Raw genomic sequence first — 17,067 nt, forward strand, 5'->3', positions numbered from 1 at the left:
AAAAATTCTTTCGGTGTTAAATAGCCCATTCATCGAGGAAGGCTAGGCTATATAATAATATATTATATCATCACGCTAAGACCAACAGAAACGGAGCCACGCGGCCCGCGGGTGAAACCGCGGAGCGCTGCAGCTAGTAAAATATAATGTTTCTTATCAAAGTCATCAAAATTCTCATCAAAAACACGCTGTTACGATCAGGAGATTTAAAAAAAAATAGGCCCTATAGGCTATAGCCTTTACTTTTTTATGTTTCCTTTCTAAAATACTTCTTTTTGTTCAATTAACTACTGTTTAATACATGAACCCTAAATTTCATTCCAAGATTTCAATTTGAATATAAGTCATTTCGTGTATAAATGATAAACGACTAATAACTTTCCGTCTGACCTACAGACAAATGATTTAAAAATAGGTCTACTGCCCATCACATCCTGTTTAAATAACCGAGTTATATGTAAATATCCATAAAAGTACTATAATTCGATGGTTATTTATTGTGACCGCTGCCCTTTTGTCGTTCAGCGGAAGGATGACAACGCATCGTCGCACGCGCAACCAACCGTGGTCACTAGACGCATTGAAATTTGAAAATCGAAATTGAATACGTAATTAGATGTTCCTAATTTGAATTGGGTTTTATAGAATTATAGTTAACTAAAACATTCGTTTATTTTTTTGATGTGTAAATTTTGGTTATAAAATAATGCACAGAGTAAGTTGTAATGTACCAAAATAGACGGTAATATTATTGTGGTATCACTATGTAAAGTAAAGGAATAAAAACATACAAATTGTTTTACGACTTCAATAAAAAAAAAAATAGGTTACATCAATTCTATTCTAAAAGTATTAGCTATGTAACTTTATAAGACTAGAAAAATAATTGTACTTACTTTGATCTTCATTATTAAAACCATGGGTGAGTAGAGACCAAACACAAGTTATAAATATGCTTAAAAATAAATAATTAACTACAAACATATCGTCAAATAGAAGCGTGTATCAAAGTAAAATAGATTCATTGTTTAAAATCGCAGACATTGTAAAGTTCAATCACAATATTCATATATTTTCTCAAATTATCACCATTTAAATTAATTTCATCTATATTATTAAAAATATCACAATTTTGCCTCAGACAATAATCTATAACGTTATCGTTCAACCACACAGTGGATTTGTACCTTTTATTGAATTGTTTTTCTGTTGCTTAGCAACATATTTAAAATACCCGCGCAAACACGGGCTTTCATTCACCAATCACAACTCCGAATGCTTCCACAGATAAGTCATCATTGCGACGCCCACTTCACAGATAATCAATACATGTAATAATAAATAATTATTAAATATTGGAATATTTGGACAAAATTAAAAGTGAAGTTTAACAAAATGAAGATTCACGATTCAAAAATTGTATGAAAAGGAAGAAAATTAAATAAATTTATTGTCTATGGATTCGAAATGGAAAAATATTTGATTTGTATTGATATTTTTCAAAATAATTGACACGTTTATTAGAAAATTTAATGAACTTGTGATGAATTAGATTTTTAATTAAACTAGTAATAGATTTTTGAGTTTTTTAATACAGTTTTCTGTTTTATAATGTTCTGTGATAATGTTTATGTTATTAGTGCAAATTGAAGATATTTATGGCAACACTGAACGTTATGTCGCTGGTACGCCATTCGAATTTGTTCAAGCGCCATTCGTGTGAGTTCGTCGTTTCCGTTCGACGGACTTTGTGCGACGTGTACGGGTGTGTGCGAAAGTATGAAGTGAAATCGTACCTTAAAGTGTGTGAAATGTTTAGTGCTAGTTTTACTGTGCTTTGAATTCAAAATGAGTGCGAATGGATAATCTTTTTTCCATCTTTCGATCAACAAAACTGTACGCTCGCAGTACACGTAACATTCATATGAACTGTTTCAAAATGGCTGTGTTTTGAAGGACCCTTTGTCCGCTTTCGTGTGCTTCTCCAGCATGATAGTGGGATCATACAGACAAAGAATTATCTCTGAAAGGTGAGGAAACTATCTGACTGCAATTTCAAGTGAAAAAATTGTGTGGAAAATAACTGGTTCTCACGGAATCGCGGCGTCGTTTATTGCTTTCTACTGAGCGATATCAACCGCTCACTGGCTACGTGTGAGTTTCTTGAAAACATTCTATATATTTTCTCACTATTTAAACTTAATATTGCTTCATTTTAACGTTAAATGTTGAATTATGTATAATTCCTTATCTATTTTCATCACATGCTACAACAAATCATATGTTTCACTTTGTAGTCTATGATAGACGTAAATAAATAACCCAGTTTATTTTTAATCTTATTGGAATTTATATTTAAGTTTTAACAGCTCCCGCTTTGCTTTTATTTAGTGTGACTGTTTTTATTATGTAACTTCGTATGTTTTCTTATAACGATAATCATATTTATGCTTTGAAAGTATCTATTAAAATTGATACGAGTTTTTAAATTTAAACAGCTGTTCCAGATTTACGTTATACCTACATATCATATGTCTGATATCGATTTCAGCTACCGCAATCTTACGTACCGACGGAATTTTTAATAGTTACAAATATAATATGCCTTTTTTTTAATATTTGTTTTACAATCAAGAATTTTTATTGACATTCGCTACTTGGGTATTTTTTCTATAAAGTATCATCAGTTTCCCAGATCATCTTGAAATTTGTTTGTATGAAAATTATCTTGAGCACTAAATACTGAGCATAATTAAATGTAGATAAAATCCTACATTCTTTAGATAGATAAGGTTTTATTTACCTAATATGCTTTAATTTGTTGCGTCAAGGTAACTTAATATAGAAAACCAAAGAATATAATATATAATATAATATATATATAAAAATGAATCGCAAAATGTGTTGGTAAGCGCATAACTCGAGAACGGCTGAACCGATTTTGATAATTCTTTTTTTATTATAATCCTTGAAGTACGAGGATGGTTCTTATGTAGAGAAAACGTAAACATGTACCACGGGCGAAGCCGGGGCGGACCGCTAGTATAATATAAAAATATGCAAACTTCTCAACACGTTTTCACATTATACCTATATGACGTTGCAGCTACCAGGTTAAATATGCCGTTTCAAGTTTTTGGATTAATTGGTGTCAATTTATAAATTATTGGAATGATAAAGTTTAATATAACAACAGTATACTAATAATAATCAGTATCCTAGTGTTTTAATGAATTGGGTGATTTAACCAGTTGGCTGTAAGAAATATATACCTAATTACTGTTTGTTAAAACACTATTTAACTTTCACCTTATCTTTTTTTAAATTGCTTACAAGTTTTAAAAAAATCTTCATTTATGATATTTTGAATTCAAGTTAAAGGAATTTGACTTATTCATATGTACTTGTTATACAAAATCAAATCATTAAGGTACATTTTGGAAAAAATACTTTTTTAATAACTCAGGCCCCGAAACACAGACACAATAGAAAATCTATTGTGTCGTGGACCGATCGGGCCGTTCGGGGCTCAATGGGTTAAGCTAGTTGTTGTGAAATAAATTTTTTTTTGTAACCAAGTTGGCATGGCCTTGCCAGTGTTCAACAATTTAGCAAATGGCAAATCAAAAGACAATGTATCTTATTCAGCCAGATTCTGTTTCTAATAATAATTTATAAAAAAACTTTGTATTGAAATAAATTATCTGCTAATGAAACTAGAGAAAATCGAATCCGATTTTCCCAGAACCAATCGGCCGATAGAATCGTCAAGTGTTGCGACACCGTGCGTGCGCGCAGATACAATGGTAGGCCGTTATGCGTTCGCTGTAACGGTGCCTGTGACATTTCGCTGGGGCCGAGTCTCGGCACGACCTCAGCGAAGATCTCGTAGTACCGACACCTCTGTCTGGAAAATAGATTAGACCGTGGAGTGTAGTGCAGCAGGGCAAATATAAGTGGGTGATTTTCAATTTGTGGGCTTTTAGGCGGTTTCCTAGTTAAATCGCGCGCCAGGGTATTTATAATAGCGTTAACAGAACTGCCTCTATACACAAACTTTTTACGCAAATTAAACTCCCGTGTGCCACGCCACAAGAATACAAGTATAGGATAGGATCTAAATTATTCTAATGAAAAATTGTTGTTGCTAACTGTAAATGAATTCCATCGCCACGAAAGTACGTTCATACGCAATACAATTGTACTAATCGAGTCATTTAGTCATACAACGAAACATGTAAAAATGTTAAAATTGTACAAACGTCTCGACTGACGTAACGATACACAAACACAATTTGAAGGTCCACGTCCACTTGACATGCAGTACCAAAGTATTGCATGTCAAGTGCCATTAGCTGAAATGTCCATTCTCGAACTTTCTCCACTCATTCAGCAAGCTCGTGATGTTAATTGACCGGCTCTAGATAAGGTATCTGCTGGGTAACCTGCGCCTGTAGCTGTCGTGCGCCGTGTCACCCACGCGGTTAGAAAGTCGATAGCCGTGATAGTGGTGGGCTTCTGAAACAACTAAGCGGGCTTCAATGAGTGTACGCTTAAATAATGTAGGGTAGGGTAGCGTATGGTATCGTTGATGTGATCTCTCTTTTTCCGGACGCTGGACGACGGCTGTCATGTATAACTTTTTTGACACGCCTTTTTTTACGGGGGCTGGTCGACTGTCGTCATGTGAAATTTATAACGAAAAAAATAACAGATATGCAGCCATATGCCACAATTATGTATTTGGTTGTAGTAATAATTAATTTCGCGTCTAAAATAGTTTCACTAAAACCACCTAAAACTATGTACTATAAGTACCTTATCTATTGTAGGTATGTACATTGTTTTACTGAATTTAGTAAGCTTCTGCAAGGAATGAATACCTCTTAAAATGTACTTGATCAAAGTAAGCGCTGCTACATTGCATTCCGTAAGCCTCTTCCCAATAAATATCTTCTCTCGTTTCGAATACAAACAAATTAGTTTCAAACTGCACGTAGTAAAGCGTTTGTTGGTGTTTATTTTATGCAAATTAAAGTCTAGTCATGATTCATGGTATTGGTAGACAAAATATATATACGTATATGTGTGCATGTAACGTGTTGTCAACAAACACATGGCTACCGGTCGGCATATGTAATACGTAATCGCGTTTATTTGCGTGCGTCACAGAAGGTTCTTGTTAAAGTATTCCGTTCTTCGAATTCCCTTTTTATAACTTGATGTTCTCGTGATAGATCTATGATTGTTCAGAATTGCAATTTCTTTAATGCCGGCACTCCTTTGAAAAAAGGGGCTAGTATAACGTAATGTGGTAATGCGATTAAAAGAATGATACAATTGCAATTAGGTATGTACAAATAAGCATGAGCTTACTTAACTTAACTGTACTGTAAAATACATAGTGTGTTTATATGAATAAACACACTATTTTACAGTTCAAGTCGTAAACATGAGGTTGTTTACGACTTGAATTGTAAACTTCATAATATTAGTACTAATTTTTTTGTGGTATTTTTTGGTGGATATTGTTGTAGTATTAAGGTATTGATAACAGCCGATATGCTTTGATATTACGAGATTTGTATTTTCCCGCATATTGAAGATGTAATCTCCAAATTTAAAAAAATTCCGATGAATATGTTTCCTTGCGATACAAGTAATAACACGTCGATACGAACGTAACGTGCAAGATAAATATTTGTTGCAGTTTATTCTCGCCATCATTTACGCAATCAACAATAGGTACACATAAATGGAACTCGCTTTTTATGATGCTTTTTACAAAATTACGAAGATGGTGGAAGCTCGAAAAATATTAAAATTGCTCGACGCGGACGTCTTATTGCGTGTCGTTAATTCAGGGCGCGGTTTAGGGCGATGATTCATGGACTGCTCGATTGTTGAACAGGTATAATCTCGATTTCAGTCATTATAACAACAGCGGTAATTGTTTAATTGGCGATGGTTTATTTCACATGCCAGTTACTGTGATGTATGGTTACGGTTACGACTTACGGCTCACTATTGATTCATTTCATATTTTATAGATAAATATTAAATACACTGTAAGGACCGTTATTTGTTATTTTTATTTTATTTATATCATCTAAGTAAAACCACATGAATTTATCACATCTGTAGATATATACAAATATTCTGGCAATGTATGCTTCTATAATAATAATATTATGTAACATGCGTTTTGTCTAAACTCTAAACAAATAGGTTCATAAACAACTATCCACCAAGGCCTTGTCTGTTAACAACTGTCGGTGATTTACCGACGGAGTTGCGAACACTTGTATATAATGGTGAAGATGTAAAGATATTTTGTTGAATGTACAGCATAACAGTGTTAAACATCTCAGAATGAAAAAGCTTGAATATTATAATATAATACTGAATGTCCGATCATAGGCAACAACTTCTAGATAAAATGTTCTTGTATACCTAGTAGGTGTCTTGTGTGGGACGTGGGTTTAAATAGGCTTAATATAAATGTATTAGTATATACCTGTATATATAACATCAATTAGGAATGATCGATCCCATTTAACTCATAACATTCAATTAAAAGCATATTGATCTAACTTAATAGAATTTAATAAATATTCCTATCAAAAATTCATAACAACATGTACATAGTTCTCTCTATATACCTACTTAACATATTTTTTTTCGCTCTATATATAACGTCTTTTTGTTATCCAAAATCACAAACTACCCCGCATTTTACCTCTCAAATGTCGCCATATACACGAGTATAGAACGCGTGTGTTTCCACCAGCAGGGAATGCATGTCATGTACCCGGAGCAGTCACAGCATTGCAACGGTCAGGCACACAGCGCGCAGTCAGTGTACACGCCAGCGCCGGCAGCGTCGCCGGCCCGCCAGCCAGCTAAGAAGCGCCGCGTGCTGAGCCCAGCCGGCCCGCTCGCTAGCCACGCGCTACCGGACGATTCGCTTTTTAAGGTCAGCTTTATATAGTTACTAGCTGCTAGCTAGCCCAGCAAACGTAGTACTGCCTTACTCTTATCACTTAGGGATATGAAAAATATATATGCACTCTAAATTTCATGAGAATCGGTCGACCCGAAAGGGAGGGAGGAAACTAAAAACAGCGCGACACGAGAAGTTTATATGTATTGGAAGATTTTGCATAATATATAACATATGTGATGATTTTTTATTAGAAATAAGTTTTCAATTATAATAGACTACAGGCACATGTTGAAAAAATTATGGGCCATTTGAACCACCAGGTGACCTATCTAGAACGATATAAAAGCATAAAATAATAAGATTCAGCACTATGTCGTCACTTGTAAGCTGTCCATCTGAGTGCAGTTTTTGTACTCTGCTATGTTAAAGTGTAAAATAAGAATATGTTTCTAGTTTAGAGTTAATTTCATTGGTCAAAGTGAAATATACGATACCGTATTACGGATTTCACGTGGGCTATGGCGGCCATTTGCAGGCACATGTTTGGTACATTAGTTATATTTTTACCCGACTACGGCAAAGCAAAAGGAGGGTTATGATTTTGACAGGCTATGTATGTATGTATGTATGTATGTATGTATGTATGTATGTATGTATGTATGTATGTATGTATGTATGTATGTTCATCTGTTCCCTCGTAACTTCTAAACTACTTATCAGAATTCGACAAATGACATATCATTAGAAGCGTCTTAATTGTCTGCTGGTTATAGGCTATATGGGGTTTCACAAAATCTAATGTGGCGCCCTCTAGCGGACAAAACATACAGAGTAAAAAAATAAAGTTAAGATAAATATGCCGTGTTTGGTATCATTTGAAAGCTTTTTACTTGCACATTTTGAATATATATATATTACTAGCATTTGCTTGTGACTTTACCTGTATTCATGGGCTGATTGCATATAATTCACATCTTTTCGTTCATAGCTTCTTTATTAGTTCATCAATTTAACTTTTGTTTTATACTTTTTCAGCGTCGTTTTTTGTCGTAGTTGGGTTTTAGTTGTTTTACTTTTTATCTTGTGATTCATACTATTGGAAGCCATTACTCAAGCCTTTATATAATTTGTAATATCGAATTAGATCTACGATATAACGTGCATTTCACGTTATTGTACGATAAATAATTCTCTGTCAAAATATAATTATATTTTTCACTGCGTTCTTTCGACTTCTGATTTCGCAACATAATTAGCCTCTAAGGTTCTATCTTTTTGCATGAATATAGATATAGAAATTCCTTTGAGCAGTTAGTGTGTGATAACGCAACAGACAAAGTTACCTTCACATTTATTATATGTCACAAATAACATTGAAATAAATGCCGACATATCACAATGATAAAATATAAAGGTGTGATTAGTTTGTCTGCGGTTCGAAGTAATTGTGATACGGGCGTTGAATTTAGTCCGGGATACATCGCCCATTTTTGCGAGTGATTACTATCAAGCTAATTTTTCGTAAGTAGCTTTATTTTGATGAGATGCCCAATAATTTCATGTACGAAACTCTCGATTGTGGTAGCTACCAGAGGAAACAAGGATAAAATATTTTGATTTGATGGTTCTCAAATATTAATTACTAACTGAATGTTTTTTTTTGTTCAATATCAAGATAATTATCTAAATTATTCGAAAAAATATTTGTCCTACAAAATCTATGGTTTGATCAAAGAGTCCCCCTTTCCAATGTGTATCGATAACGAAGTCATCATAAATGATTACTAACCAGCTGATTTTTTTATTTTCACTTATTTAATACTTATATAATTCAACAGACATATTGTCCTACAAATTGTGTAATAAATATTTGAGAACCGTCAAATCAAAAATTTTTATCCTTGTTACCTCTGTAAGCTACCACAATCGAGAGTTTCGTATATGAAATTATTGGGCATCTCATCAAAATAAAGCTACTCACGAAAAATTAGCTTAATAGTAATCACTTGCAAAAATGGGCGATGTATCCCGGACTAATTGTTTTTATTATTAACGATTTTATTTGTAACAGCTGCGCTTTAAGTGAAACAATTGTGAAGGTCAGTGCATACGGACGATTCGATAAACTGGAGCTATTAAAACTTTAATAAATAAAAATATTTTATGATTGTTTCACGGCGATTGGAAATGTCAAGTAGTTTGATGAGTAATCGAATTCTTGTTTTAAAGTGGTTATTTATGAGGTGTTTAATTAATGATCGATATATCGAGAAGTTTCCAAATTTTAAGAAAAAAGGTTTCGAATGAATAAGCGATTCATATACCTACTCGAAGCGAATTCTTGTGGAAATTAAAGCATATGCTACGCATTTGATATAGGTACTAGGTAGTATCAGCTAGTCTCCAAAAGGTTTACCATTCAGTTTCATAAACGTTCTCTCTACAATACACAGAGACGACAGCATCGTAAACTGCAATACAGTTATCAATTGCCAAACGATAATGGTCGCTCGCCGGCGTGACCTCTCCTCGTACAAACGTCCGGATGAACGGCCAGCGTCTCAATTGACGTCCGTCCTCTGAACACTGAGTACTGACATAGTATAAAGAGAGAAGCAGGCTGACTCCCAGCGTTTAAGCCCACGGTACCTAATCTCCCGAGGCGCAGGGTTGTCACTTGTCACATTGATATCTTCTTCTCTTATATATAAAAATGAATCGCAAAATGTGTTGGTAAGCGCATAACTCGAGAACGGCTGAACCGATTTCGATAATTCTTTTTTTATTATATTCCTTGAAGTACGAGGATGGTACTTATGTAGAGAAAACGTAAACATGTACCACGGGCGAAGCCGGGGCGGACCGCTAGTTTTAAATAATTGTATAAACAAACATCAACCGCTCACAGCTTTGACGAGAACGGTCCATGAGAAGTAGGGCATGCAGAACCGAGTCCGGTTCCAAGTTTCTGAAACCCGGTTCCAAATCGAGCTCAGAACCGGGTAGAACCGGGTTACCCGGTTCTTTTATATTCTTTTATAATATAGAAATTAAACAAAAGTAACTGTAAAAGTACCTGATGGGCCTTTTATTTTACGCGGCTTGTGTCTTATTTTATTAAATTAATAAAGAAACAAAATTTCAATACTTCTCTTTATTTATCAGTCTTATAAAAGTACCTTGTTATTATAATATCACATATAAACTTAAACCTTATTCATTAACTGCAAACTATAAAGCAAAAAACCGGCCAAGTGTGAGTCGGACTCGCGCTCCAAGGGCTCCGAACAAACCTATTTATTATAATGTTGTAACTTTAAAATTTATGTTTCTAGCAATTTTTCTTTATCAGCTGTTATAAGATGTTACTTTTACCAAATTTCAAGGCTCTGTGTTCATGAGAAGTACCCTGTAGGTTTTGAGTCCCATGCGAATGTCGAAATTTGCGAAAATTTTCAGCATTTACGGCTGTATCTTTTGAGTTGAGTATTCGATATAAATTTCAGCTTGATACCAAAAACAAAAACATGACTGGATCATTATATAATTATGAAACAGTAAAATCAACAGCTTTTCAAATTCACGACAAATCTAATAAAAATATTTCTATAGCCTAATTTTTGCCATTTCGAATCCTATTTTTTTTTTTTTGGTAATACAACCAAAATTATTGGTGGAGCAAAATTAACGAACTTGCCTTTTGCTGATGATGTGGTTCTATTCTCTGCTTCAGCTCGCGAACCATAAGAAATGCTATAAGACCTAAGCAACATCAGCCTTGAGGTTGGACTAAAAATGAACCGTACCAAGACCAAAATCATGACCAAGATCAGAATGACCATCGATAACGAAGATAGCCAATATGTCCAAGAATACATATATCTCGGACAAGTACTCTCCTTCCAGGCAAGACAAGATCACAAGGCGAATAGAAAATGCTTGGAAGAGTTTTTGGTCCATGAAGGAATTTTTTAAACGTGATCTCCGTATCAACATCAAAAGAAAGCTTATGGACATGTGTCCTCACACTTTCCTATCTTGACTTATGGTGCACAAACTTGGTCGCTGACAAAGGAACAAAAGTCCAAACTGAAGATCTGTCAAAGGGCAATGGAGCGAAGTATACTGGGTGTTAAATTAACAGATCGTGTTCGAAACACCGAGCTGCGCTCCAAAACTAAAATTCCCGATGTAGCGCAAAAAGCCGCTTCGTTGAAATGGAGTTGGGCAGGGCACATAAGTCGCATGCCGGACGAACTGTGGGCCAAGATAACCACTTTGTGGAGCTCAGGAACAGATAGAAGACGTCGCGGCAGGCCGAAGAAGAGATGGCGAGATGAACTTGACCAATTTAAAAATGACTGGTTTTCATTAGGACAAGACCGCGATTCGTGGAAGCGACTTGGAGAGGCCTTTGCTCAGCATTGGAACACGACAGGCTGATACAATACAAAAAAAAAAATACAACCATAGGAAACTTATAGCATCTAAGGTTAGACAACCAATCAGAGCCACGCTTGAGGCGTGACACGAAAATTCGCGATGCACGTGAGTCTGACGTTGCCAGATAGAATAAATTTGTTAAAATAATGCAGCAAAATATAAATTACACTTTATATTTTAATATTTTGGTCGGAACCGGGAGAACCGGGTTTCATATTATTCAGACCCGGTTCTCAAGATCATCAAAAAACCCGGGTTTACCCGGGTTTTTCGGAACCGGGTAAACCCGGGTGCATGCCCTAATGAGAAGGAACCTAGCGGCGTTGTGTGCGTGCGTACGTACATGAACGGGGGCGTGGCCTAGCGCTTCGCGTATACAAACGGCGCTATGTACCTTTGTTGGAAGATAACTTGCTTCTCTCTATACTATGGTACTGAGCACTCCGTAAATGGGTTTCCAGGCCTCCTCCTCCGGCTAATTGGATATAATCGTTGTACGTCCTCGCGATTGGACGCGGTCAACACTGTCTCCGGTGTGCTGGAAATATGGACAATTGAATCTTGCCGGATCTTGGAAATCCTAAATGCTTTGTTTGGTATAGACTTGATCTTACGTAGAAATAGGAATTAATCTGTAATGGTAGAGATTTATGAAGTACAGTTCGGAGATAGGAGTGCAATATTAGGCGCTTTTTTCTACGCTATGTTACTCTTTAAAGCTTTCTCTGTCCCTTAACAGATAAGCAATGAGAAAAGAAATCGCTTAACAAATTGAATCTTGTCAAGAATCTTGTCATCTTATTACATTCTGACAGATGCCCAATCTTTGAAGATAATTTATAGATTTATAGGTATGAAGTTTCAACAATGGCAATTTTAATGCAGTAAGAAAATAAGTAAACCTAGAGGTTTACTTAACAATAGATAGTTGCCAATGAATAGAAAGTTACAATTATATTGCTGGAAAATCAAAGATCTAGAAGATAGATCAAGCGAGATAACTAAGGCCTCTGAATGGTTTCAAAAAACTATTATGTATGTTCATTGTTTATACAGGGTGTCCAGCAGCAGATTTCAATGTTTGAACGCTTCTAGTTTTAAAATGCGACGTGCGAGGGGGACGCGGGGGGTGTCATTCAGCGCGTGAGTTCTGCGGATTTTTTAGTCGCCATGGAGCAGTGGAGCGGAGAGCATCGCGCTTATGCTATTGAGGCATACTTTTCGGGTGATTTCGCTGGCAAAAACACGCCGTCGGTTTAATAACCATTATCAAATTCATCGTTTAAGAGATGGACCTTCGATAAATTTGATACAGTCGTGGCTAGCAAGGGTTAGGGCGTTTGTCCACTACAAGGAATTTTACGGTCCGGCATTCCGACTTTTTACGGTCCGGTATGGCACGCCATTAATCTATATACTAGCTTGTGCACTATACGTAATTTTACTGTCCGACATTTTACTTTTCCCTATTCCGGATGGTTTTTTGTGTCTACGAGTCGCTGTAGGTATAATTGTTTTCGAATGCCCACTTGCTTGGATTTTACTGTTTTTACTGCATATGCCAATTGAAAGCAAGCTCTTGTTTTACTTTCTTTTAGTTGGCAATGAGATTTGTGAAGTCGGTATTGTTATTTTATATACATTGACCAAGCATTGACCTATAATTATTATCTAAGTAAGTGTTGGTAAGTTAAAGTTCAAGTGGGAATAGCTTTAGCTCCTCGTCACCGATTAAAATAAATAAGTGAAACACGCATTTTAAATCTCTTACGGAACTTTACTTTTTATTATAACGAAGTACATAATATAATATTTCACCTTCTATATTTTTTACTCGTTTCTTTTAAAATGCAAAAACAATCATTTATGATAGCATAATACCGCCAAACTTCCTTGAACTGTACCGCACTGATCCGAGTAAAGACGGACAGGTGCACAAGCAATTCATCGGTTTTTTCATGCCACACCGGACCGTAAAAAATCGGAATGCCGGACAGTAAAATTCCTTGTAGTGCACAAGCGCCCTTAGGGCTACAGGTTCAGTCATTAATAACCCTAGGCCGGGACCAGCACCATCAGTATCCACGATAGAAAACATTAAACTTGTTATGAATTCTGTAATTGAAAATCCTCGTTTATCACTTCGCACACGTTTGTCGATATTGGGAATTCCTAAATCGTTTTTCAAGTCATTATGTGAAAAAAGGTTAAGCTCCATCCATACTAAATTCAGATTATTCAAGATTTGCTACGGCTCATACTGCTAATGTGTCAATGAATTCAGTGCGGCAGTTATTTCCTGAAAAGCACATATCCCGAAACGGCACCATCCCGTGGCCACCCAGGTCACCAGACCTAAGTCCATGTGACTTTTTCTTGTAGGGCTATCTAAAAACTGTGGTTTACCAATCAAATCCAACAACCATAAGACAACTGAAGGAAAATATCCGGGCTGAAATAAACAGAATTCCCAGTTCCCTTTGCAAACAAGTTTTTCTCAACATGCGGAATAGATTGAGGAGTGTGTGAGAGTAGAAGGGCGGCATTTGGAAAATGTAATTTTCAGGAGATAAAATCCGCACTCGTCTTCTTTTGACTTTAATAAAAATATTTTGTTTAGAAATAATACTTCTTTTTTTACAAGCCCTCAAACATTGAAATCTGCCACTGGACACCCTGTACTATAAGGCAATATCTAGAAAAAAAATCAGAGTTTAAATTCTATTTTAGGAAGACTGTTTGCAATTTTCAATTATTACAATTTAATTAAACCAATAAAATGACAATTATCCCACACATTGTGAATGGATCTCTGATTTGCAGGTGATGTCGCGTGACATTGCACGTATGAATAAACATAGTAGAAAATATTAAATTGCCCAGTACCATAATGATTTCATACTAAATAGATACAAGCTTCAGATTGTTAAGTATACTAATAATTGTAAAATTATCTCTAAACTAAACGCTTTAGTAGTTTATTAGGTGATACCGTAGAATAAAGAGTTTAAGATTATAATTTTGATATCGGCTTTAATAATTGTCTTGTTATTCAATTATAAGTAGGTAAAAGCTAATTCCTAGATACCAAATTTAAAATTACTAAGATGATAAACACCTCACAAAAAACATTCTCAAAACGTAGCTAGATAGAAATATATCCGCGAATATCAGACGAATGCTTCAACATTTTTCAGCAATCGAATTTAGCAAGCGGTTGCATCTGTCGATCGTTGTTGTACCGTTACTACCATCTGGGCCAGTTTGGAAAGTATCGCCGGGTTTTGTTACACGACGCTCCGAATTCTACTGCAATCCTTTATTGTTCTTAACTACCGGGTGTCGGGTTGCGGCCCATTGTTTGAAGACTTCGATATGTGGTATATGCTTCTAGATGTTGAATGTTGTGCTGAATGATGTATGGGAATTATCGGTGAATGCTAATTATGTTAATGTTAATTACTTTAAAATATGATCGATGATATGATTATGCATAAATTTATCCTGTCGTTATTGTTCAATATTTATAGATAATAAAATTGACAAAAACTATATTTCAATTGCAAGAATTAGGTACACTAGTTAATATTGTACTTACTACCTACTTAGTAACATATAAGCCACATATCATTATGTATTCTGAAGGATACATAAAAATGGAATAGTTTACAAATTGGATCGTAAATCAATATCGACTTTTTATATTTAATACGTGCAAGTGGCGTAAACGAGAACATTGCAAATACTTGCGAAAAAGCAACTCGCAAGAAAGCAGGCGAGTGGCAACAAGCGTACAGTGCAAGATTTGTGCAACGCTGCAACCCGATCAGCGGCCTGCTTGTGGCGTTTCGCTGCGCATGCAGAGTGGCTATCACATTGTCACATTTCCCAATCCAAAGCGAGATGAAATACAAACAGTTTGCGTAAGCGTCACGTGCGGCGGGAGCCCGCGCCGCGTGACGGGATAACGTGACGACTTTGGGAAATTTACTCGACAAACAACGGCCCAATCCACTCCGTTCTTCACCGCGGCCGAGCAAGGTCGTATGAGATTTAAAATCATGAATACCCGCCGGCATGAATAAATGTATTCGATTAAATTTCGCGCTCCAACGACAAATATAATCCCCGGGATCCGATCACCAGGAAACAGATATATTTGAATGCTGGCGTCATTGATGTTTTTGTTACACGCTGCGTAGTCGCGACGAATGGTATGTTTTTCATCCAAAAAATAGGTGACTCTAAATTATAGCGAGTATTATAACGATGTTATAAACGTGTCGCGTTGTCCTCCATCGCGATTTGTGTTCTATGCCTTCAGCTTTAGGTGCAGTTTACGTTGGTGTCCGACGTGACGCAACGTTGTTTACGCCCAGTAAAGTGGCAACGTATAGATGTGATATGCACGTAGCGGAGGCGCTCTTGTGCCAAATTTGGCTCCACTTAGATGGTTAGCAAGAACTACATTGACACGTCTTATTTTTTAAAAAGAAGTTTCCATATTATACATTTTCTTCGCGTTCTAAACGTATATATAAAACCCGACAACGGCTGGTTAATGGGGTCGTGACGTTGTGCAATTATAAGCCGTATGTAGGTTGGCTTTCTTTGTAATTGCCGATGTTACGTCTAGATGAAATTGCGAGTTGCGCAAGACTATTCTTTCTATAAAAATATATCCAATAACTACATTGTTAGCTGTTTGCTATGATGACTTGTTTCTGTCCGAATTTTTCATGTGAACCCATCATGAATTAACACGACCTATATGGAATGTGAGCAATTATTAATTTAGGTTGTAGTAGCAATTGTAGGACTGAACTAGTCACTATATTAATTGTACTTTAACCATCATTACACATGAAACGATAATTGTTTGTGTTGAAGTTTGAACCTAATTATTGTAATACATATAACATTTTATCGTCTTTTACGTGAACCTTTACATAAAAGTAAATTGATCATTATTTACGCCATTTTTTGGAGAATTGTTACAATTGCTGTCTCAGTGAAGCATTAATTGACGAATGTGAAATATTTAACATTGATCCAAAAAAGGGAAGTGATCAAAAATACATTTTTGACCCTTTCGAAGGTGACACTCAAGACCATAATACGTGTTTTAAATATTATAGCGAGTGTTTTCAGCCTTGATTTTACAAAATGATTACAATAAATTTAACCCATAATTATGTTAATTTATTGTCCTTATATTTACTACTAGGTTTCCGCCCGCGGCTTCGCCCGCGCAGTCAAAGAAAAACCCGCATAGTTCCCGTTCCCGTGGGATTTCCGGAATTGCGTCATTTTTCCGGTATAAAAAGTAGCCTATGTCCTTTCTCGGGTATCAAAATATCTCCATACCAAATTTCATGAATATTGGTTCAGTAGTTTAGGCGTGATTGAGTAACAGACAGACAGACAGAGTTACTTTCGCATTTATAATATTATAGTATGGATTTACTTCATTGTTAATACTATAACTATGGAAAGACGCCAAATGTCGAAAGTAGCGAAATAATGGAGCCTAATACTGACTGTTATAATATATTTTGAATGAGTTTTATTGTCACAGATACATATTTTACTGTGTGTTGCTTTTAAGAAGTTCAGTTTCAATGTAAGAACCGCGCGTGCTCAGGTTGCAACCTCGTCCAGATTTGTACCAGGATAGC

The 17,067-nt window shown here is 35.7% G+C and overlaps 1 protein-coding gene across 7 annotated transcripts in view; it reads left to right on the forward strand.

Moving 5' to 3' along the window:
• Positions 1–1,695: 1,695 nt before the first annotated feature.
• Positions 1,696–17,067, forward strand: part of Hipk (Homeodomain interacting protein kinase) — a 110,352-nt gene continuing 94,980 nt past the window's right edge. For 4 of the 7 annotated variants that reach the window (XM_090116954.1, XM_090116960.1, XM_090116958.1 and 1 more), the window contains exons 1-2: positions 1,696–2,154; positions 6,791–6,976. In XM_090116954.1, coding sequence (XP_089973080.1) covers positions 6,797–6,976 — 180 coding nt within the window. In that variant the 5' untranslated portion in view covers positions 1,696–2,154; positions 6,791–6,796. The remainder of the gene's footprint in view (positions 2,155–6,790; positions 6,977–17,067) is intronic. The other 3 variants (XM_090116956.1, XM_090116955.1, XM_090116957.1) reach the window with 3 other exon arrangements.

The sequence above is a fragment of the Colias eurytheme genome, chromosome 26, assembly GCF_061535395.1.
Source record: "Colias eurytheme isolate Ceu_HAF_F1 chromosome 26, ilColEury1 Martin Lab GWU primary, whole genome shotgun sequence".
In the NCBI taxonomy this organism is placed as follows: Eukaryota; Metazoa; Arthropoda; class Insecta; order Lepidoptera; family Pieridae; genus Colias; species Colias eurytheme.